The sequence below is a fragment of the Danio rerio genome, chromosome 5, assembly GCF_052040795.2.
Source record: "Danio rerio strain M-AB ecotype USA chromosome 5, GRCz13ab, whole genome shotgun sequence".
NCBI classification, from domain to species: Eukaryota; Metazoa; Chordata; class Actinopteri; order Cypriniformes; family Danionidae; genus Danio; species Danio rerio.
This window is the reverse complement of record NC_141025.1, coordinates 27417191-27441909: the sequence shown is the minus strand read 5'-3', so window position 1 is coordinate 27441909 and position 24719 is coordinate 27417191. Positions and strand designations below refer to the sequence as shown.

The following is a 24719-nucleotide window of genomic DNA, read 5'->3' as shown; positions in this document are numbered from 1 at the left end:
GCACTCGATCACTCAAGAGCACAAAGAGATTAACAGAGCCATTACAGCCCGCTAGCCTCTCCACTGCGCCTTTTCTCTTTCATCCCTCGTTCTTCCATCCCTTTTTTAGTAAAGCTTATCTGCCAACCGTCGTCTCCAAATGCTTTTGACTGTCCGTTACTACGAGTCTCTCTGGAATGCAACTACCCGCCCCTTCCTTGCTGTCTTCCCGCATCATTCTGCCCCATTGGGATGCATCTATCCGTTGGCTTAGACCTGGCAGAAGCACAGCTGCTCCTAATGGTGCATACTGCATGTTTTGACTGCACTGTTTGATTTTCCACTGCAGTTTAGAAGCGCTTCGAAATAGGTGGCGTTATAGGCATGTCATTATAGTTATGATGCCTACTGCTATCACATCCTTGTAAACAATAACACAAGCAAATGCTTATCAATGGAGTTTGGAATGGTTTGATTAAATTGAATGAAATAAAATCAATGGAATGATTCATTTTTATTTTTGCTCGCCCAATCAAGATCTTCTTGGATTTGCTCCACAGCTGCCAATCAGAGGATATTCTGTAGTTCCTCCAATGCCATCCGCTTGTTAAGTCATGACGTATGGAATACTGTTTCCGTATCCAAGCCGCTACTCGTTTGAATTGAGAAAATATTTGTTTATAGGGATGTGACAAGATCTCGGGCTACGAGATCTTGTGAGGCGAAATCGCGGCGAGATTTCTTGTTCTTGTGAGTTGTGATCTGAGGTTATAATGGAGCATAATGGTGAATTTAACACTGAAGATTTGAAGCAGGATTGGATTTAAACCTAGCAACCCGGGCTTCCTCTGTGTTGTCCGTCACTTATTTGCTTGGGCAAGTGTGACGTAATCGCCTTTTTTCACCGCTAAGTTCAAAGTTTGCCGGATCCAAAAGCAGACGCTGCTACAACTGCTGCTACACAAATTAACCACAACTCATTAAAATAGAAGTAAAATAACATCATTAAAAGTTGATTTTAAAAAGCACCTAAATTGTTTAGCATTTTGTAATATTTTTTATTATTATTATTATTTTATTTTTGTTTTTTTCAGTTGCATCAAAATCTGTTTTCCATTTATATATTACCAAATGTTGAGCTAATATTAAAAAATTATATATAAACATTATTTTCCATTAATATATTAGCAAATTATTTTGCAGTGTTTGCATGTCCTTCACTGCATAGAATGTAATTAAATAGAAGTAAAATAACATTCATTATAGGTTGTCTAAAAAAAAAATCACCTGAATAGTTTTGCAGTTTTTGCAATTTTGTTTTTTGTTTTTTTTCATTTGAATAAAAGACCATTTTCCATTCAGATATTTTATCATTGTAGATTTCTTGAAAATAGGGTAAAAATCTCATCTCATCTTGTTCTCATGAACCCAATTTCGTGTCTTGTCTCGTTTCGTGGAGAGAGCGCCTTGTCATACTCCTATTTGTTTATAAATTTTATATAAAACCATGGTGTACACAACAGTCTCTGCACTTGCTGCATCGCAGACACCAATATTTTAACAATTTATAAAAAAACTAAATCACTTTCTGGCCATTTGATATTAGGCATGGAAATATATGTATATTGTGATCCTGATTTTCAAAAGTCTTAAATCGCTTTGTAAACGTTTATTATTACCATTTGATGAGTCTCCTCATACAGTTTGATAGAGCGATAGGACCCGGAAGCTGCTTTGCGTGATGTCACACTTAACAAGTGGATTATTCAGTTGTGTTCATTCAATGATCCTTTGGTGGCTGATACCAAAATCTACTGAGTCTGGTGTCTTATGTCGCAAGTTTAGCGATGCATGTACCCAGCAGACACACAGTCATAAGATGGTAATATTAAGTTAGATTTGGGTGATCATGTTATTTAGGTGACCAAGAACAATGTTTTTTTGACGTCTAATAATATTTTGGTGATTTTAGGTTATGTCGAAAAGTGACCAAAATCCAATGTTGAGCCGACATCTTAAACCAATACCATATTGACCCCAAATACTAACATTTATTAGTCAGGTATAACAACCAAAATCTAAGATCTGATAGACGTCATATTGGTAACATCCAAGCAATGTGAAGCTGTAAGACGTTGATATTTTGTTGTTTTTAGGTTGCATTGGAAAGTAACTAAAATATAATGTCTGTCTGATGTTGTACATTGACATCGACCTGATGTCGAGTTTTGACGTCAAAACGATTTTTATTTCCCAAGAAAATGCAACATCCCACGACATTGGGGTAAAATGTCAATCTGACATCATGTTGACTTTCCGTGCCTGCTGGGTAGTTTTACACACCACTTTTTAGTATGGGTACAGCTCAATTTAGAATTTAAAGTCTGCGTGAACTTGACTTTTATTTGATTATGTTAATGAACTTTCAACTAAAAATGAAAATTGAGTAGGGGGCGGAGCTTTTTTTTTGTGCATCATTCCCTCATAGCAAACTAATGGTGAGAGTGTTGTGGTTAAGAATATTGAGGCTGAAATCATCAAACTGACATCAACAAAGAAGAACCGCCACTCCAAATGCAAAAGCAAACTTTTTTAAATGGATTAAGTTAATTGTTCACCTAAAAAATAAAAATGTACACTAGCAAAATAAACTTTGCGCATTGGATATCACATAGACTGTAAGCAGACGTAATACTAAAAAGGTCCCAGTTACTACCCGCTGTACACTTTTTTTAAAACCCCCAAAATAGTGAGCAGGGAAACATTTATAACAGAAAAATCTGAATGTGCTTGGCCAAAAACTAAGGCTAAAAACGCTTTGTTATTGTGATGAAGTAATTTTGTAAGACTTTTTCAGGAATTAATTCATTAATTCAACAACTTGAACTATACTTATTTAAAAAAAAATTCTGACAGTAAAATTTTATTGGCAGTGAAAAAGAGGCATTGCTTCACCAGCGTTAATATGACCACACAGTAGCACTGTTGCAAGTAGCAGGAGCAAGTGTCGTAGAACATGGAAACTACATACACTAAAAAATTATAACAAAAAGTCATGACAACATATGTATTTATGTTACTTTAACTTATTTTAATAATATAATCAGGTTTCAGCTCATTTTTGTAGTTATTCAAGGTTTAACTTAATATTTTGCATCCTTAAATGCAGAGTAAAAGTTCCACAAGTAGGCTGCACTTTGACTGGAGCTGCTCTCTCTTGTCACTGATTGTGTGTCCCCTCTATCCAATTACCCTCCTCCATTTGACTTCCACTCTCCATCCCCGGGCAGCCCAATGGAGTAGATCCTGTGCCCTCTTCTCAGTTATTTGTTTTCCAAATTGTCTGATTTATTTGCTCAATTTTGCACAAGTACAGCGCAGTGAACTAAAAGCTAATTTCGGCTCGCTGTCACATCCTGGCATGGCGAGTGTGACTCTCGGTCATGAAGATGGATGCGGGAAAAGTAGCAGGTTGATGGGAAACTCTTATGACCCAAGGTTATACAAACGCTCTTGGCAGAGGGATTAATTGTGTAAGATCTTAGCGATGATTGCTGTCGTGAGGTCTGACTGAAATCCTGTTAGCCGGGGCGAGAGATGCATTACTGACGGTGAGGCTGCGGCCCAGGTGATGCATGGCGGCTGTAATGAACAAAGTGGAAGCGCGAAAAACTAATCTCCTCTGTATCTTGCTGACCTTCTCCAGAGTGATATTAAGTTAGTTGATGATGCTTCGCTCCCTGTGTGAACGGTTATGAGACTATTAATCCGACACAAATGAAACGGAAGAAAATGTGTCTCATTCGGTGAGTCGCAGAATGAAAGGCTAGTTTACAGTATACACTTTGTAAACAGCCTGCAAAACTTTCGCTTAGATTTACACTGTTAACGATCAAGCATTGGCGTTTGTTTTAGTCCTTATTTAATTTGTTAAATTGTATGGAAAACCAAACCATAATTAGAAAAAAATATTAAGAATATTTTAGCAAAGTTGGCCTAAGCAACATGCGTAGGTCTACAAAGTTGCACAAGTCATGCGCAGCAGCTCTTTAGCTCCTGCAACAACATCTTCTCCACTGGCACACATTCACACCACAAGCGCAGGCTGGAGAGAGTAGAGCTGAAACGGTGCATTAAAATCTGTGGATCTTATTAATACATTTACTGGGTAAAATTGCTACTTTTTACTGTCATTAATGTGTTTTTGGTCATTAACAATGCACTGTCGCTTTAATTGAGCGTGAGCAGTCGAAAAAATAGACCAAGCAGCAAACTGACACTCTGCTTACACTTCTTGCTGAAGCGATACTTTTGCATGAGGTATGAAAGCTCTAATCTGTTAACCAAAACACAAAAAAAGTCTGTGCTGCTCACGTTCTGCTCGCGCGTGTGGTGTGAAAGAGGTGATAGCAAAAAATGGGGACTTTTTATAATGAACCAAACTATAAAGCAGATTGACAGCCCATTCCAAAAAAACAAACAATGCAGTATACATACTTCGTCCTTGTTGCATTATTTATTAAGATAATTAATCTACACTCATTTTCGTAGTTAAAGCAACGGAGTATTGTAGTTGAGAAAATCTGTTATAACGGCCCACGTATTAAAAAATTGTCTGGTTTAAATCGACTTAGGCTCATAATTACAGTTCGTTTCGTACCCGGTTGGGCTCGGACACAAGATGCACAGGCTTGGGTAGGGTCGGGTTTCATTTTTTGGGCCTGATCTAAGCTCTAATGAAGGCCAATGACTTTTATTTTTAATTTAAGATGACGATTCAATTCAGTCCGATGATTTTAAATGTGTTTCAAAAAATTGAGCCAATTGTTTATGTTGGTCACACATTTTCTAGCAGCAGGACATGTGTTTTTGCACACGTTTGTTGTGTTCAGACAACAATAAAATCTTGCGTGATGCAAAGTTTTTATCAATAGCCAAGGTTAGTAGTAGATTGTGATTGTGTATTAAAAAAGAATTTAAAAAAATCAGACTATGCGTAAGATATTATTTACTGCCTTTATAATATAGAAAGTAGTTGTTACCTCACAGCAAGAAGGTCGCTAGTTCAAGTCCCGGCTGGATTAGTTGGCATTTCTGTGTTGAGTTTGCATGTTCTTCCCGTGTTGGCGTAGGTTTACTCTGGGTACTCAGGTTTCCCCCATAGTCCAAAGACATGTGCCATAGGTGAAAAGGATAAACAAAATGCTAGAGTAAATGCGAGAGTGTATGGAAGTTTCTCAGTGCTGGGTTATGGCTGGAAGGGCATCTGCTGCATAAAACATATGCTGTAATATTTGGCAGGTTATTCCACTGTGGAAACCCCTGATAAATAAGGGACTAAGCTGAAGGAAATGAATGAATATAGAAGGTGAACACACACACACACACATATATATATATATATATATATATATATATATATATATATATATATATATATATATATATATATATATATATATATATATATATATATATATATATATATTTATAGATATATAGATATATAGATATATAATATGAGTAATACTGTATATTTGAATTTGTAGTATTCTAGAAAATATGTATCTGATTGGCTTAACGCATTTTGCATATTTCTACGCATTAAAGGAGAAAAAAATGATCACACCCTTAGAACAAAATTAGACAGGCATTAGAAGGTTGTTGTGTTTGATATGTGTAGTGTGGAGAGCTCAAACGCCACGCTCTCTACTTTTGCACAGGCGGGTGGTCTTTTTTATCCTGTGTGAATCAGGGGACATGCCTGATAGCAGAGTGACTCCACTATTCAGAAGCTTTTTAATTGCCAATCATTTTTTCTCATTTGCCTATCTGCTCTATTTGGTTCACCTTATCTTCTCCAGCTCTGTCTCAATTTGCAATTGTGGAAGACTGATGCTTATCTCGCACACCTCAGAATCGCTCTTTACCAGAAAAAAAGGATGAAATTAAAACCCACCTGGCATTTCTTCTGCGTAAGAACTCAAGCTGTGCAATTACCAAACCTTTAATTATGTGTAGATTCAACACAAGAGGTTTTGAAACATGATATAATGCTCATAAAAGGCCTCTAATCTACGGAAATCTAGGTGAACTGCTTCCTCGTTTTTTCCCTCAAACTTGTTTTTAAAAAAAGTCCTTTGTTAACAATTGGTACTCGGCATGTTGCTAAGAAACACACGATTCTCTCACAGCATTGATGCTTTGCTCAATGCTCAGAGACTCTCGTGTGTTAAAGCTTTTTCTACATGCGTAACTAAGAAAGAAGTGTAAAGAAACCTATGATTAATGTATTAGACAAGCTTCACATGTTTATAATTAGCGTCAATCTAAAGTCTTTCTGGAAATTGTGGGTGTTCTTTCTCTCTAAAATTAGACCACATTAAACGATACTCATTTTTTAAGGCTGCCTAGAAACTACTTTGTGATTTCTGAGAGACATGCAAAGCAAGTGAACACACAAACGCGACGCTAGGTTCAGGAGTTCACCTGTGTAATAGCTGTCATGGAGGCAAAGCTGCTATCTGTGGCTGCAGATTTCCCCCCATGCGGCGTGGATCATCCATGATAAAGACACCACTGAATGATGCTGAGACGGCTGGCAAAATCCTCAACCTGCCCTAGGGCTATATCTCTGTCCGGCTGACTGAGGAGACTTTCTTTCTTTTTTTACACACACTAAAAATTGGACACAGGAGTTCTGAGGGATTTCTTTCTTTGTGGGTTTTTACCCCATCATTTTAGGGGAATTCATGCTGGAGAAACAAACTTCATGGATGGTTGGTGAGCAAGAATCTGTTTCACATTCAGTATGATTCCTGAAAGGTATTGATGTCATGGTCAAAAGTTTGTTTTTGTACTGTAAACAACTTGGATCTGGTCCAGTTCTTCTCCCATAGGTCTCATTTTGCTTTTGTATATTTCTATAAGGGTTCCCATTTGGGTGAGTAGTGGCATTGTGCTTATCATAAGGTTTAAAATGTGTGGAGACTTTGTAGCAAAACAGATTTTTTATGCTATACTGTATATATGTACTCACCAGTCACTTGCTAGTACACTTTAAAACCCAAAAGGTTAAGGTAACTCAAATCATTTGAGGAAACCAATTGCAACACACCATTTAAGTTCAACAACTAATCCTAATTTGTACTGTGAACTTAATCCCTTTGAGTAAACAAAGCAAATTGAGCACAGTAAAACCCAATAAATGAAGAGAACTCAAACCAACTGAGTACTGTAAAACCGAATAAGTTAAGGCAACTCAAGCAGTTTGAGAAAACCGATTGCTACAAACTGTTAGAGTTAAACTAATCTATATGAGTACTGTGTACTTACTCCATTTAAGTTGAAGTAATGAGGTAATTAATTAACTCAATACCTTCAACACTGAGTTCAAAACTCTTTACAAATGAGTAGGATTGACCTTCAGTCAATGTTGAGTTAACTTCACTCATTTCATTTGATAAAGTTGACTGTTGGGTTTTACAGTGTACCAGTTTTGACCGCCCAGACTTAACTGCTATTGATTCAAGTCGAGACTGGAAACATTCTTTAGAGATTTTCATCCATATTAACATGATAGCATCTCAAAGCTGCTGCAGATTTGTTGGCTGAACATCCATGATGTAAATCTTTGGTTTCACCACATCCCAATGGTGCTTTATTGGATTGGAGATCCAGTGACTATGCAGGATATTTGAGAATAGTGAACTCATTGACGTGTTCAAGAGACCCGTTTGAGATCATTTGATTTTTGTGGAATGGTTTGTTATCCAGCCGTCACAAGATAGACCCACTGTGACCATAAAGGGGTGGACATGTTCCACCATAATGCTGTGGTATTTAAGTAATGTTGGTAAAAATTGCAAAATGTGTGCCAAGAATATATCTCCATTCCAATAAGCTTTCACCAGCAGCCTGAACTGTATATACAGAACAGGTTGGATCTACTTTCATGTTATTTATGCCAAATTCTGACCCTGGCCTAAGAATGTGACAGCGGAAATCAAGACTCATAGAACCAGGCAATCTTTTATTAAATTTTCTTGAGTCTGATCATATTTTAGCATATACTTTTTAGTTTTTAGTGGAGGTCATGTGTGGTCTTTTGCTTACTGTAGTTCATCTGCTTCAAGGTTAAATGTGTAGATTTGCAGTTTCTGTCTGACACCTACAACCATGCTTTATTTAAAGTAAGTTTCTGTAAATAGAATTTGATTCACATTGATTCAAGTGACTCAAAACTTTTACGAGTTCCTTTTTTTCTCAAACGAAGATATTTTTAAAAACCTGAAACCATTGACATCTATAGTAAGAAAAACAAACTGGACGAAATATCGCTGAAATGTTGGCTAAAAGAGGAGGCGAACAGACAGCTAATGCTAACGCTTCACCGAGGAAGGATGAGCTAACACCTGCTTCTTTGAAGAAGATAATTACACCCACCATTCGCACGGAAGTGTCAACATTTGAACTGAACGACTGAATGTTTATCCAAGCTTCATTCTGCTGTGTCCACGTTGCAATCAAACCTTTCATTACAAGCTTAGAAGATTGTGGACACTTAATGACTCGGGCGACCGCTTGACAGCGATCAAGGCACTATGCAATGCATTAAAAAAAGAAAACGGCTTCCTTAAACTCAAAGTGGATGATTTTGATAACCGCTTGCATATGCAAAATCTGAAGAACATTTGAATACCAGAGGGATTAGAGGGTCAAAGTCCAGTTATGTTCATGATATCACTCTTTATTAAAACTTTCGGACATAATGCCTTTGAGAAACCTCTACAAATTGACCGCGCTCATCACGTCAGCCAAAAAACTCATCCGAATGCATATACTAGGCATATGCTTGTCCATCTCCACCATTATCAAATCAAAGAACTTAATTTGAAAGTCGCGAACGAGGCTCTTTGGAATTCAACAGTGTGGCCATTCTCATTTTCCTGGACATGTCTGCTGAGGTGGCGAGGCAGTACTCCGAGTTCAAAGCTTCACTTTGCAGTGCTAGCGTAACCTATGGCATGCTAAATCTTGCTAAACTATGCATCGATTGCACAGGACAGCTGCATTTCATCCAAACCCCACAGGTTACGATGGAATTCTTCACTGCTAACATCAAGAATGCAGTAAATCAGGTTTGAAGGACAAAACTGATCCAAATTAAGAACTGTAGAAAAGCAAACGCGATAAAAGTCAATGATTACAAGTTTCCAACATCTTTTAAAATATGTTCTGACAGAAACAAGAAACTCAAACCAGTTTGGAACAAGTGAAGAGTGAATAAATTATGACGGAATCAGTTGAGCTGGTAACCTAATACATAACATAGATAAGTTTATTGCATAACAAGCCAAATATGCACTATATGTGTTATCTTTGGATACAGGAGAGAGATACGGCAATTTACTGTATCCATCTTTTGACACTTATTTGCCTTAAACAGCGTTCTTTTGAGCTTCTGAAATCGGTAGATCCCACAAAGTGATGGTTGGCCTCTCTGAAGATGCTCCCAAGAGTTTCCTCCTCCTCTAAGCTGAGGGTTTTATGGGATGACCTTTTCTAGACAGCATCTATGTGGTTTGATGTAGCTTCCATTTCACGATAATTCAACCAATAATGTCTCCAGAGGCATCATAGATATATTCCAACCCGTTTCTTTGCTTTTGAAATATTTATCTTCTTTTGGAATTTGTTTTAGTCTTCACAGCTTTCGATTTCGCACTCCCTAGATCTTAAAAATCGAGCAAGTGTAAATGCTATGATTTACAGAGAGTGGACATTTTCAAGAACTTATGAGTTTCTATAATATCATGAATACTAAAAATAGGGGTTTGCATATTTGCTCCTCCAGGCTGCCAGTATATATGCAACCAACAGAGCCAAGATTCATTTCTTATTAACTAAATGTCATTAAAAACAGATATATTCAGTGTCCATTTCTCAAGTAACATCACAGTTCCCATTTAAAAATCCATGTTGAAAAGAGGCATATTTATCTGTGCTTTCACATGGGTGCTAATAGGCTCTTAAAAAGTCTCTCATTACTTTCTCATATTGAATTCTGTTCAAGTCCGCTTCTGGGCTGTCAGAAAGTTAATCAAAGCTTTGTTTCTGTGCGGTGCGCCTGCATAATCCATGTGGCGCTCCACTATTAGGAGTGAGGCACTTCAGATGAGATGTTTTGATCCTCATCAATCATCGCTTTCTATCCATTCAAATACTGACGCTCGTGTCCTAGGCCAATTAAAGGAACAATTAAAAGGAAATCCCTCCAGAAGGAAGAAAAAGTTTCTCTCGCCTTCAGTTTCTCTTGGAAGAAGGTGCTTCTGATGCTGGACGGGCAGTCGCTCTGGCTGCCAACGCAGAGAAATGATACTGACACATGAAAGGCTTGCAGTCAATGATTAGCGAGACGGGCTACGGATCAATTTGGCCTGCCGCAGACTTTAAAGCCTTTCGCTATGCTAATCAATGAAAAACTGCCTGCTCGTTAATGCATTCAAAGATTGATGGAAAACAAATGGCTGCCTTTAACATCGTCCCTCATCAGCCCTCCTGTGGTGCTGCCACACAGACACACTCACGCATGTTTTCATTTTTATTAGGTCGTCCCATAGACATAATGATTTTTACACTGTACAGACTGTATGTTCTGTACTCTTAACCCTGCCACTTAATCTAGCCATCAGAAAACATTCTGCATTTTTACATATTCATAATACTTAATTATGCATGATTTATAAGCCATTTTCTTCAGAGATCAATATCATTACAACAACAAAACAAATAACCCCACAAAATATTACTGGTATTACTTTGGAGATTTAGTCCCCATAATGTGATGAATACCAGGACCACACAGACACACATTGTTTTCCCCCATAACTGATTGTACCTGTATTGTTTTCTGTGTCATTTGTAGTGTTTTACTGTTGCCTCATCTACATTTGCTTTATATTTTCATTTACTATAGTAGCGTAGCTTCAGGACACATTTTATTTTTGATTGTTTGTTTGTTTGTTGGTGGTTTATTTGCCATCTTGGCTGATGACATGAGGTCTCAAGAGGGTTCTTGTTCTTGTTTCTGAAGCTTTAGCTGAGTTGAGCTGTCTTTTATCATTGTACCCAGAAGATTCAACTCTCAAATTTAATTTCATTTAACTGCTGCCTAATTTAATTTTATTGTATTATTTTTAATCAATTTAGATTTTAATTTAATTTAATTTAATTGCTGCCTAAGTTAATTGTATTATTTTTAATTAATTTTGATTTTATTTTATTTATATTATTATTATTATTAGTAGTAGTAGTAGTAGTGTTTTATTTTACTTTTTATTTTATCTTTATTAAATCTTTTTATTTAATTTTATTTCAGAATGGTTTATATACCATACAGAATATAGTATAAAACAATATAAAAGTGAAAAACATAAAATTTTTTGAAGACCATTGAGTAAGATTTAAAAAGAAATTGAAAAAGATTCTTAGTAATATATATATGAGTTTTTTTTATAACATAATATAATTTTTACATGATATAGAATTAATAAAAGAGTGGGTCACACTTTGCATAAAGGTTTCATTAGTTAATGCAAAGGGCGAGGCAGTTGCGCAGTAGGTAGTGCTGTCGCCTCACAGCAAGAAGGTCACTGGTTCGAACCTCGGCTCAGTTGTCATTTCTGTGTGGAGTTTGCATGTTCTCCCTGCCTTCGCGTGGGTTTCCTCAGGGTGCTCTGGTTTCCCCCACAGTCCAAAGACATGTGGTACAGGTGAATTGGGTAGGCAAAATTGTCCGTAGTGTATGAGTGTGTGTGTGTGAATGTGTGTGTGGATGTTTCCGAGAGATGGGTTGCGGCTGGAAGGGCGTCCACTGCGTAAAAACTTGCTGGATAAGTTGACGGTTCATTCCGCTGTGGCGACCCCAGATTAATAAAGGGACTAAGCCGACAAGAAAATGAATGAATGAGTTAATGTATTTACTAACATGAACGATAAACAATGCTTGTAAAGCATTTATTAATCAACATTCAACATTTACTTATGCATTGTTAACATCCAGTTTCATGCTTGTTAACAATAGTTAATGCACCATGAGTTAAATAGTGAACAACTGTATTTTCATTAACTAACATTAAAGGTGCAGTAGATGATCTGAATAAATGCTAACCGTTAGCATAACTTCTTTAAAATAGTCTCTTCACTGCCATCCAAAGCCACGCCTCATAATATCATGAACGTGCACCGTAAAGATGACAGTAGACAACTCACTAGTTCATGTCATTCTCCAGTTAGAAAACTTTATAGTACTCTATAATAGTACAATTATGAACAAAAACTGTATTATATCTAGCATGTTGTGTAGCAAACAAAACATAATGTGCAGTATTTTTAATGCTCGCAGTGAACGCTGTTCTTACTTTCTTACACACTTTGTCCTAAAGTGACTACCGTATGCTTAGTGGTTGGCTGGTGGCGTGCAGGAATTACACTTATTACTAACCCATACTTGCATGCTATTTCAGACAGAATATTCAAAGTAGCATGGTAAACAATATAAGGAGCGTGACATTCTCATTGTTTTAAAATGAAGCAGTGGGAATATAAAACCAACTTTAGCTCAGTAAAGCAGGCTAGGCGGAATACCTCTATTTACTTTTGTTTTGTTGTTAAACTAAATAAAAATCCACATTACTGATGCTGTAAAAGGTCCCTTATGAATCAGAAAATAGTCACATGAATCTTCCGCTGGAAGATTTCAGTGGCTGAACAACACTTCTGTGCATATAACCCTTCATAACAACAAAATCTACATACTGTAAGCTTTGCGTGACTAAAAGGGTTTTAAAACATTACATTACCTGTCTAAAGTCATCCTTCCTCCAGCGTGCAAAAGTAACTCCAGTATTATTCAGGATTTTAAAGTTTTGATTCATCAAGTGTTTTTACCGGTGCCACTCTCTCTCTCACGTTTACAAGTGAATGCGTGCACACACAAACAACAGATCTGGATGAATGGGTGCACAGATGTACAAATCTACATTTGTTGACAGACAATTTGGGCTACTTATCAGAATAATGGGAATTATCGTTCCAACATTCTTTAATTGGATGAACATTTTATAGTTTTATGCCTTACCCAGAATATAAAAATACATATCAATACATTTAGATCCTTTACTTCAATCTGTACTATTGGAAAGTGAAGAGACTTTCAAGCAGCACAATAAAAAGGTTTCTGAAGACCTACTGCACTTTTAACTACTACTATATGAACAAATATTGTAATAAATGTATTGTTCATTGTTAGTTTGTTAATAAATGCATTAACTGATAGTAACTAATGCAACCTCATTGTAAAGTGTGTTAGAATTAGAAAGTTAAAGCAAAGTTATTTGTGATATGAAAGAATAGAATATAAAGTGTTGGTGTTAGATAACCACAAACTTTTTTTTATTAATTTTTTTCCAACTTGTTTTGATTTTGAGATGGACATCGCTGAAAAACTGTGTGAGTGTGTCACTTTGATTTGCTTCAGTGAGCTGATTCAAGAACAGATGTTGCTACTGTCAGGCTGAATCAAATCATTAACTCACCCAATTCACGAGTCTTATCGCTTTAAAACGAGACCAAACCAGAACACACTGCACTGAATCATGCAAGTCCTAACTTTATGTGCCTGCTCAAGTCAGTTATTGAGAATACAATTGCTTTCTTACAACTCCAAATAATTATCAAAGTGTAAATCCTTCCTCATCTATTATTCAAATCTTAAAAAGCTTTTCTAGAACGCCCAGCTAATCCCACAGCTGTGACCTCTGACCTTGAACCACTGCCCTTTGCCTGTCCCGCAGGAGCAGAGCCCCAGTAACCAGACCTCTTTGGCCATGATGCAGGAGCCACAGGAGGTGGTGGAGGAGACCGTGACCATAGAGGAGGACCCCGGCACACCCACCTCGCATGTGTCTGTGGTCACCTCTGAGGACGGGACAACACGCCGCACAGAGACTAAGGTATTCATCCTTATAAGTGACACATTCAGAAGGGATGTATGATTTAAAAATACAGTTGTTTATATATTATGTTTATGATAGGTGATGGTAATAAGGATGGCAATACACAAAAGTGCTCATTCTGGATATCTGACAAGCATGTTCTTTAAAGAGAATCGTCCCCCTCTTATGCTGGGTTCATTCCAAATGCAAATTTAAGTATTTACAGATGAATTCAAAATGATTAGCCCTCCTATAATTGTATTTCTTTTTCAAATATTTTCCAAATGCTGTTTAACAGAGCAAGGATTTTTTTACAGTATTTCCTACAATGTTTTCTCTTCTGGAGAAAGACTTATTTGTTTTATTTTGGCTAGAATAAAAGCAGTTTTTAATTTTTTAAAAACCATTTTAAGGTCAACATTATTAGCATACTTAAACTATATATTTTTGATGGTCTACAGAACAAACAATTCTTATACACTAGCTATGTTTCCATCCGAAAATGTGAATTAAATTTATGCGTAAAATTTGAATATCTCATAAAAGGCGTTCGAATAAAGCAGCGTTTCCATCCAACGAGTCAAAGAGAACAAAATAGTCACTTCCTGATTAACTGGCGCCAAATATCAACAGTAAAAAGAAAATTTGCTGGGGTTGGAGGAGCTGAGCAAAACTTTTCTTTATTTAATAAATTACTTCTCAAAAGACAATGCCAACACGCAATGAACACTTGGTGGCGTTGAAGCCATAAGACGCAGAGCACAGACGCTCTTGACAGTTCTGGAGGTTATTAAAAATATAACACTAATACTGAAATGGTTAAGGCGTTTCAGAATGACCAAAGCAACATTTCAGATGTTTTACAATGTGCTCAGCCTGCTGGTTTGCCCATTCACACATTTTTATCATCACAAAATCACTTCAATTTCATGACTTTTTTTTAATGCTCATGGTGGAATTTGTTTGTTAAAAGTGTTTCCATCATAGTTTATGCCATGTTTTCTTATCAAATAAAACATTTATGAACATTTTCAAAATTGATGCAAATCTTGTCGTTTCCAACAACCGATTTTTTTCTTGCGCATATTCAAAATGTGCATAAAAATAGATAAAAACATAGCTACAGACTTGCCTAATTACACTAAAGCAGGTCGCACACCAGAAGCGCCACTCGGCGCCGCGACACGGCGCGCACAGGACAGTTTAAAGTATCGCACACCAGACGCGCACATTCGAATGATATTTAACATGAAACTAATCAGATGGCGCTCTGTGGCGCGGCTGAAAAATGAACTGCGTCCTGAGCCGTCGCGGGGCGCCGCCGACTCGCGGCGCCGGTGTGTGCATCCTGATAGAAACCTATGTTTAGAATTCTAAAATGCATGGCGCTGCGTGGCGCTGCGCGGCACGCCGCCGAGCGCCGCTTCTGGTGTGCGACCTGCTTAACTTGTCTAATTAACGTAGTTAAGCCTTTAAATTGGACTTAATTTAATACTAGCTTAAGCTTAAGCTGAATACTAGTATGTTGAAAAATATCTAGTAAAATATTATGTACTGTCATCATGACAAAGATAGAATAAATCAGTTATTAGAAATGAGTTATTAAAACTATTATGTTTAGAAATATGTTGAAAACAATCTTTAATCCGTTAAACAGACATTGGGGAAAAAACATACAGGGTAGCTAATAATTCTGACTTCAAATGTATGCAAGAAAATTACATACAGTTTCAATGCAAACTTGTAATCCGTGATGGTGTGATGATTTTGGAGTGAACTCACAGAATTTGCCTCAATAGCTGTGTACTTTCAAAAATTCCACTCGATGTAAAAAAACATCTTGAGTAAATTAGAGCGAGTGACACGATGATAATGTTCTATGTATGTTGGGTCCCAGCATAAGAGATGAGGTATTTGATACTAAACGCAACATAAATGTTATGTTAGAATTTACTCAAGTTATTCATGCATTGTATGTACAATTATAGTACAAATTATTAATATTAGGGATATTTTACATAATAGAAAAATGTGTGGTTACACTCAAAAAAAGATGTTTGTTCAAACTGCGTATTTAAAAATGAGCTGAAATGACATCTCTTGAGTTTTTTGGAGGGACAAATTATTTGTTTGACGGTATATTCAATCAAAAGTTAATTTATAACACAAATTGCTTGTATGGAACCCAGGATTTTACATTTCAGTGTATATAAATCAGTGTTATTTTAGTATTAGTACTGTCCTGTTTTAATGTTTGTTTATTTTGCTATTGTTTATGTTTGTCATTTTAGTTTTAGTAATTGTTTGTGCCTTTTTTACGTTTTTATTAGTTTTGTTTTTAAATAGTTCTGAATAAAACTATTTTAGTAAAAAAAAAAAATTGTTATTTTTAAAATAACGCTAAACTTTAATTGTTTTAGTTAGTTCACAAGTCAATATTTATTTATTTTTAATATATTATTTTCTAATATTTTTGTCTCACCTCTTTTAGTTATTTTAGTTAATGGATTTTCAAACAATTAAAATAACAACACTAGCAAAAAGCCTTTTGTCCAGATTAGTGGGCCATGTTGGTTTAGGTTACAGTACTGTTAGTCAATTGCTTCCAGATCAATCTGGTGTTCTATTTTACCCAATCACCTGTTTAGTGATGAGACAAAGGGATTAACATGACATACCGGTACTTATTTATCATTTACAGCTCAGCTCTTTTATACCAGAGTTACTAATAAATGACTTGAATGTGTTAGACTTCAAAAACCTGAACAGTTTTACTCCTAAAATTCAATAAAAACCTTTCTATGTAATAACAATAGGGCTGTATAGATCCATCTGTTTGCAGGTATGTTGTACTTTTGAAAGTCACACACTCTTGATACGCCTTTGCTTTTGTTTTGTTGTTCCTAAAAGGACAATGTGACTAATATGAAGGTGAGTTAAAATCTCTCCCTCACATACGCTTTCTCACACACGCCTCTTGTCAGTCACCATTATTTGTGCCCATTGAAGCTCAACAATGCACAGCATTGCAGCGCTGGTGTGAAATCACTGCATAAAGCTTCGATTGGCTGAGCAGTCACCTCTTAACACCCTTTACTGCTACAGTCTTGCCCATACATCTACTCACCCCTTGCAAATTCTTATAAATATTTTACCTTTTTTTAAAATAATAGCAAGGAATTTTTTTTTGTTTAAATGTATTATTATTTCTGTTATTATTATTGTTTAATGCATTCCTGATGAGGCTATGGTTATGTCAACTGAATGAGCAGAGTTAATGAGAAGATGCGGTTTTGCCATAATGTTAGATGCGGTATGTCACACTGCTAATTAGCGACTATGACAGGTGCGCTGATGGCTTGTCATGGAAATGTTGACACTGAATGTTACTCACTGTGTGCACACAGAACTTTTGTTTTGAATACACGTGAACTAAACAGAGATTACCATGCACATAAACACTGCATTTTTTGAACTGAGGAAAAACTTACTGTGCTGAGGAAAAACATACTGTACTGTATGTAAATATGCTGTAGCTAGTCACTGAATGATATTAAAGGAGTCACAAAATGCAGATTTTTAAGTGTATGTAATTATTTATTAAGGTTATTTTATGAAGTTTCATTGAAAAAAAAACATTTAACAGGTTATTTATTTGTTACTTACAGTTGAAGACTAAATAACTATACAATCTTCTGTGAAATTGAAATACATTTTCAAATATTTTCCAAGTGACGTTAATTTAGGAATATTTTCTCAACACATTTTAAAGCTTAACCGTTTTAATCCCTGATTTGTAATGACTAATTTATTTTGTCTTTGCCATAATGACAGTATAAACTAAATTACTAGTTTTTTTGCAAGATACCATTGTTCAGATGGAAAAAAGCACAATTTTAAGCCGTAGGTTAACTAGGCAAGTATTTAGACAAGTCATTGGACAACAGTGGTTTGTTCTGTAGCCAGTCGAAGAAAACAATTTCTTAAGGGGGCTAATAATATTGACCTCAGCCGTTTTTCATTCATTCATTTTTCTTTGGCTTAGTCCCTTTATTCATCAGGGGTTGCCAAAGCAGAATGAACCGCCAACTTATCCAGCATAACTTTTACGCAGCGCATGCCCTCTTAGCAGTTTTTACAATATTATTTTGTATTCTGAAGTAGGACTGTGCACTTTGGCGAAAATATTTAATTGCGATATTGTTTTAACAGATATTGTGCTTTTTTTTAAATTTGCGATTTAATTTTGTAGTCAAGCTTCAGCTCAATAATTTGTATAAAATGCAGTGAGTGTTAGTTAAAAAAGCAATTGAAAAGATATTAACTTTCTTAAACAAATATTCAAATTTTTTAATATTTAGAAATGAAACCCTCATTTTCTCTAGAGCAAACAGTAAACAAATAAAATGACCTTACCTTTCTGTAAAACTATTTGAACTCAAATTAGGGAGATAAAGTGTAGCTTATTATAAAAACAAAAATCTATTTAATTGTAAAAATACAGAACACTCAACAAACTAACATGGCTGAAACAACTCTGAAATTGTACTTTGCTGTTGCTTGCTACTGGATAGAGTGTCACTGGAGACTCTTTCAGTTGACTTTAGCAAGACACTCATTGCTCAGTTGGATAGCAAGACTATCACACACAGATGGCAGTCACGCATTTGCTATGATCAGAGGAAATTACATATTTCAATATATATATACAATATATATATATATATTTCATATCACAGCCTCTTGTGATTAGGTAATCGCAATGTTTCAAATCGCGATTGCGATTCGATTTCGATTAATCGCACAGCTCTATTGTGAAGCAATGAGAAATTCTTCATGCAGACAAGTTCACGACTCGTGTTTAGAATAGATCTCTTAAACTAGCCGACATATTATAACTTTAATTTAAAATCAATTTTAAAATCTGTTCGATGCAGGCTTAAATGCCATGTATAAATTTGTAAGTTAATTCTTTTGTTTCATAGATTTAGTAGGACTATTTCAGGAACGATTTTTTTCATTTCATAATAAATTGTTATAGTATAACTTATAAAGTGAATTTGTAATTCAAATTATGTTCAGAGCTCCTAGTTTAAAATAGGCTAACAGTCAGTTAAATTATAGTATAAGATAACACACACACAGCTGCCTAAATAAATAGGCTATAAAATACACAGTTGATCACTTATTGAAAGCCTATTAAAATTTAATTAAAAAAACTGTACTGAAAGGAAAAAGCACAAGACAGAATGCCGCTATGGAAGAGAAACGTATTTTATCAAAGTGAGTTAATTTTAGACAATTATTTAAGATTTTTTAGTTTCAAAAAAATTTTTTTGAGTAAGCCTACTGGAGAAATTTTATGTCGGTGCGGGATCTGAGCTTAGCTCAGCTCCACTCACATGCTCTGGCTGCTACAGTATATCAATTCAGTATGTTCACTATGTTACAAACTGCCCCCTGCTGGCCATGTATTTCTTGCATTGGACCATGTTGTGCTGTGTCGCGCATTACCGCAGTATCGTGCAACACCACTTTAGATCCATCGTGCATTCTGAGTAGCTGTATCTGTAATATCTGTATCACAAATTGCATACTTGTGCACTATTCCATGCCATTTTGTGATATTTAATGTAATGGATTTACACTAAAAATAAAATTAAAAACTAGAATCATAAAAGAACAAGTGCACTTTTAACAGCTGGATGATACACTTATTCAATCATTAAAAAATAAGAGCATAACACACACGGCAGAAGGGGCAGAGCTAAAAGTTGGATTACTTTATTTATTTTGGATTGTGCAAGCAAAACTATTTGGAAGTATTTTTGGTAGTAAATTGGTAGTAATTTATTTGGTCATTTTAAAATTTTTCCTTGATTTGGCAACCTTTAAATGATGCCTGGAAAACGGTTTTAATTTCTGTTTACTAAAAAAAATCGTTAGTGTTTTATTTGGGACGACACTAAACTCAACACTCATTTGATTGTATAAGTGCATAACATAAGTCTATAGCATATACCTGCACAGTGTATAGAGGGTCATTTGGCATGCAACTACTGTGACAAATTTACTTACTCTGTTAAACATCAATTTTATTTGCAAAAACTTCAAAGGAGATCTAATAATTTTGTCTGTATTTATTTAACCAGGAATGTCAGGAATGAGATCCAAACCCTTCATTTGTTCGGTCCCTATCCCAATCATAAACCCCATCCCATTCTGGTTGCAAACTCAAATTTATATCTGCCTTTATGCAGTAAACAACTGATGGATAAAATGAAGTTGTCCTATTTTTCTTTTTTAACAATCTGTTTCGCTCGGATATGCATAACAATATTAAAGTTCTTCTGTTACATCACAACTTAAAATTTATGTTAATGCATTTCTTCAGGCCAGAACAAATTGCACAACAAAAGCGTATTATGATCGCTCTTATATTTCAAAAAATGCTAAACATCTTACCCTCCCAAGGGGAATGTAAACAGAAAAAGGATTATGTAGAGTGTACAAAACATATCAGTGTGCACACAAAAACAAACAGCTACCGATACAGTATTCAAGCATTAACCAATGTGCAGATAGAAACGGCTCCGTTTTGACAGCTGATAGATAGTGAGAGGAAGAGAAGCGTAAAGTAAGATATTGCTGCTGCTGCTGCACTGTCTCCCATCATTAAAACCACTCACACACCACCAAACCTATGAAACACACTATGAAATAACATCAGCAAATGTGAGGTGCATGTGTGCACACGTGTGGATTATAGTCTCACAAATGCAGTTCTGCTAACACACACATACTGTATGTTTTATACCAAAGATGGTGGCTTCATGTTTATTCAATTCAGTTCAATTCCTCTTTATTTACAATGTAGATTCTAAGCCAATGTAAACGCTAAAGCAGCTTAACATAGATGAGGAATGATCATGTTTATCATAACATCATGTTTTCCACAACATCAGATCTAATGTTCATATTATGCTGAACTAGATAGATAGAAAGATAGAAAGATAGATAGATAGATATATAGATAGATAGATAGATAGATAGATAGATAGATAGATAGATAGATAGATAGATAGATAGATAGATAGATAGATAGATAGATAGATAGATAGATAGATAGATAGATAGATAGATAGATTTTATTAGATGCCATTTAATTAGATGCTGTTTAATTTGCAGAAGATTGTGGAATTATATGCAGCATAGATGGATTCCACTTCCATGTTTTCAGTGAATGTCCATTGGTGGAAATAAATGCCTTTGCTAAGGTTATTTTGGAATAGTGAAATTATTTTAATGTTTAAAGTGTATTGACATATAAATTTACAGTAAATTAGTTGATTGGTAACTAGAAATGCCTCAGATTGGTTTAAATGTAAGTGAGCTTGCATGTAGGAGCCTCAGATGTGTTTGTGTGTAAATGAAAGGGTTAGTTCACTTAAAAATTGAAGTTCTGTTAACTTTTGATGGCGTTTAAGTCTGTTATTAACTCATGATGTACTCTAAAACTTATAATGCTTGATCTGTCAAAACTAAGTGAAAAGAGTACAGAGATGTTTTAAAAAGTCTAATAATTAATAATCAGCTTCATGTACCATTTTGCAGTAACTAGCTGCTAAGAAGAGTCTTCATTCCAGTATATAAGAACAAATGCCATTCTGTATTAATTCAGCATGGATCACAGTATTTATTTTTCAAATACTGAGTGAATCTGTATTTTAAGGGACAGATGGCAATCCTATGAGCATAAGATATGGTCACAACATCTAGATTGACCTTTATGCATCATCGCCTTATGCCCTTGTACATGCTTTTACAGGTAACCCTGTTCTTGATCCACACTTAAAGTAGCCTGCTACTGTACCTGTTAATTACTGGTAATGTTACGACTTCTCAATCTTAGAGAAAAGATCACTCGAGTGGTAGATATACACTTTAGATAGTATGCATGCTAGATAAAAGTGATAGATCTAAGAGACAAACATATACAGAAAGCCGGTACTTAAACCTTTGTACAGTTATCACCTCTAAATGGTGCAAACTGGTGCCTCTATAGAGGGAACTAAAGTATATTAGTTCATAAGTGCTATGTATTAGTCTATATATTACCATGTATTTTGAAAAGATATCACCCCTGTGAGACATTTTGTATATTCTTTCTTAGAATGTACCAGAAAATAGCAAATTCACCAGTATTTTTGAAAAGGTTATGTTTACACATGATCTCCTAATGGTAGCTTGCCAGTAATATAGCAGTAAAGACTGTATATGTGAAGGAGACTCGTGTGTTTCTTTCTTCCATTTCTGTCGATTTCCTTCTCTTGGAAATTGCCCAGCAAGACGAATATTCTATTAAATGCAGAAATTACTCTTTTGTCAGAGACAAAATGAGACAATAAAAAACAATAATATTTTGTCCCAAAGGCATTCTTGTGTTATCCTGTTTAGCCAGATAATTTATATTCACAAAATTAATTCTCTGGCCCAGTTTGTGTTTTGGTCTTTTCTGGACTATTAACAAAACTTCATGGGGAAAAGGCCTACTTTTTAAACAAGCTTTTATTTAGCTCATTCCCTTTCACTGTTATAAGACTTGACATTTCCATTTTCATACAGCTGTCTGTACCTGTCTGACTCATTCCTCCTGAACTGACATGCTTTCACTATAGGTCACCAAGGTGGTTAAAACCATCACACGCCGAACCTTCCAGCCGGTGATCCTGACCGAGTCCAAACCATCCACTCCTGTTCCTCCATCTACACCAACACCATCTGAGACCAAACCAGTAAAGAGTGTTTCTGCTTGATGTGTCTCCTCCATCCTTCATCTCACTAACTCTATAACTCATGGCTGGTGTGGCAGCGCTCTGTTAAACTAAACACCAGCGAGATCATAAAACCCTTATAGAACTGTAAAATCTGACCATGACGCCTGCATGCACCTTTTTAAACGGCCCACATTAGTAAACACAGTCGTGCCTGTAGATAGACACCTTTCATTAGAGGCAGCAGTAGCCTTGGTGGTTAAACTCAGTCTAAATATAAACCTCTGTGTCTTTTAACCTTTTTGAATGTATTTAAACTAGCCTGTGTGGCACACACAGTTTCAAAAAGGCTTCTTAAATTCAACAAGGTAATTTTTGAGTAAATCTTTTTTTTTTTTAAAGATTTATTTTTGTCCTTTTTGCCTTTATTAGATAGGACAGTATTCAGACAGGAAGCAAAGTTGGACAGAGAGAGAGAGGGGTAGGAAACATCCTCGAGCCAGGATTTGAACACAGGACACCCTGACGTGCTACTGACCCATATGTTAATGCGCTAACCATTAGGCTATAGCGCCGACAGAATAAATTCTGAGAGTAAAGTTGTGATCCACATCCGTTATCAGTGTTGGGAGCATTACAAGAATAACGTGAGTTACATAATAATATTCATTCATTCATTTTCTTGTCGGCTTAGTCCCTTTATTAATCCGGGGTCGCCACAGCGGAATGAACCGCCAACTTATCCAGCAAGTTTTTTACGGATGAGTTGCGGATGCCCTTCCAGCCGCAACCCATCTCTGGGAAACATCCACACACACACACACTCATACACTATGGACAATTTAGCCTACCCAATTCACCTGTACCACATGTCTTTGGACTGTGGGGGAAACCGGAGCACCCGGAGGAAACCCAGGCGAAGGCAGGGAGAACATGCAAACTCCACACAGAAAAGCCAACTTAATAATATTACTTTTCTAAGTAAAGAGTAGAGTAGCACATTACTTTTCAAAATTAAGTAATAATATTTTAAGTTACTTTAAGGTTTAATTAATTCACTTTAAAAAAAATTGCTGAAGTAAAATGAGAGAATGCAGGAACAGACAGTTGGCTGAAAGTAAGATGGCAGAACCTTACATTTCTGCAATGGAAAATTCTCTTTATTTTGAACTCATGGAGTAAAAGACATGAGGATTATCTGAATGGACAGTTATTTTACTTTTAAAAAAGAGAAAAAGTACAAAAGTACTATAGCAAACACATTGCTTTAAACTGTCATTAATCTCTATATACGGCATGTAGAGCTCTGGGGTCAGGAAGCTCTCTAAAGATAACATTACTCTATATTATTTTTTTTTTGTGTGTGTGTTTTAAGATAAATGAAGGTTATACAGTGGGTTGTTGTTTGCAGAGCTCCTCTTTTTCTAAAAAAAATAAAATAAAAATCTGCAAGTTCTGAAAAAGATGAGTGTGACACTGACAACAAGGTGTGGATCTAAATGCAGGTTTAGTGGCGATGTCAGGTAAGCAGTGGTCAATACAGGGGCAAACAGATGTATAAGGGCAATCCAGAGTCGTAGTCAAAATAACAGGCAGATAGTCACAAGGCAAAACAAGACAAAGAAAAACACATTGTAGTGTCACTAAAACAGTAGACAAGACTCAGCAAAAACTGTTTGTTAGTGTGCTGTATTTATAGTGCAGTAATCAGTGCAAAAACAGCTTCGGCTGTGAGTGTCTAATCAATGGTGACTTGGAGCAGGTGAATGTGTGTGTTGCATGACTGGGATCTTTAGTCCATAAACCGGCAGATTTCTAGTTCATGTAAATGTGAGGGTTTACCAGCGATCTCTAGTTGTTAGATCGCTGGTGATCGTGACAGTAACTTAAAACTTAAAGCTCTCCAAAACACTGTCCGCAGTGAGATTTTTTTTTTGACCAAAACAGTAACTACCATCCATACCATCTA

At 35.9% G+C, this 24719-nt stretch overlaps 1 protein-coding gene across 55 annotated transcripts in view; it reads left to right on the top strand.

The window, feature by feature from the left end:
• Positions 1–24719, top strand: part of arvcfb (ARVCF delta catenin family member b) — a 428020-nt gene that overhangs the window by 275880 nt on the left and 127421 nt on the right. For 25 of the 55 annotated variants that reach the window (XM_087252467.1, XM_087252461.1, XM_087252465.1 and 22 more), the window contains 1 exon segment: positions 13836–13994. In XM_087252467.1, coding sequence (XP_087108593.1) covers positions 13869–13994 — 126 coding nt within the window. In that variant the 5' untranslated portion in view covers positions 13836–13868. 55 annotated transcript variants of the gene reach the window in all.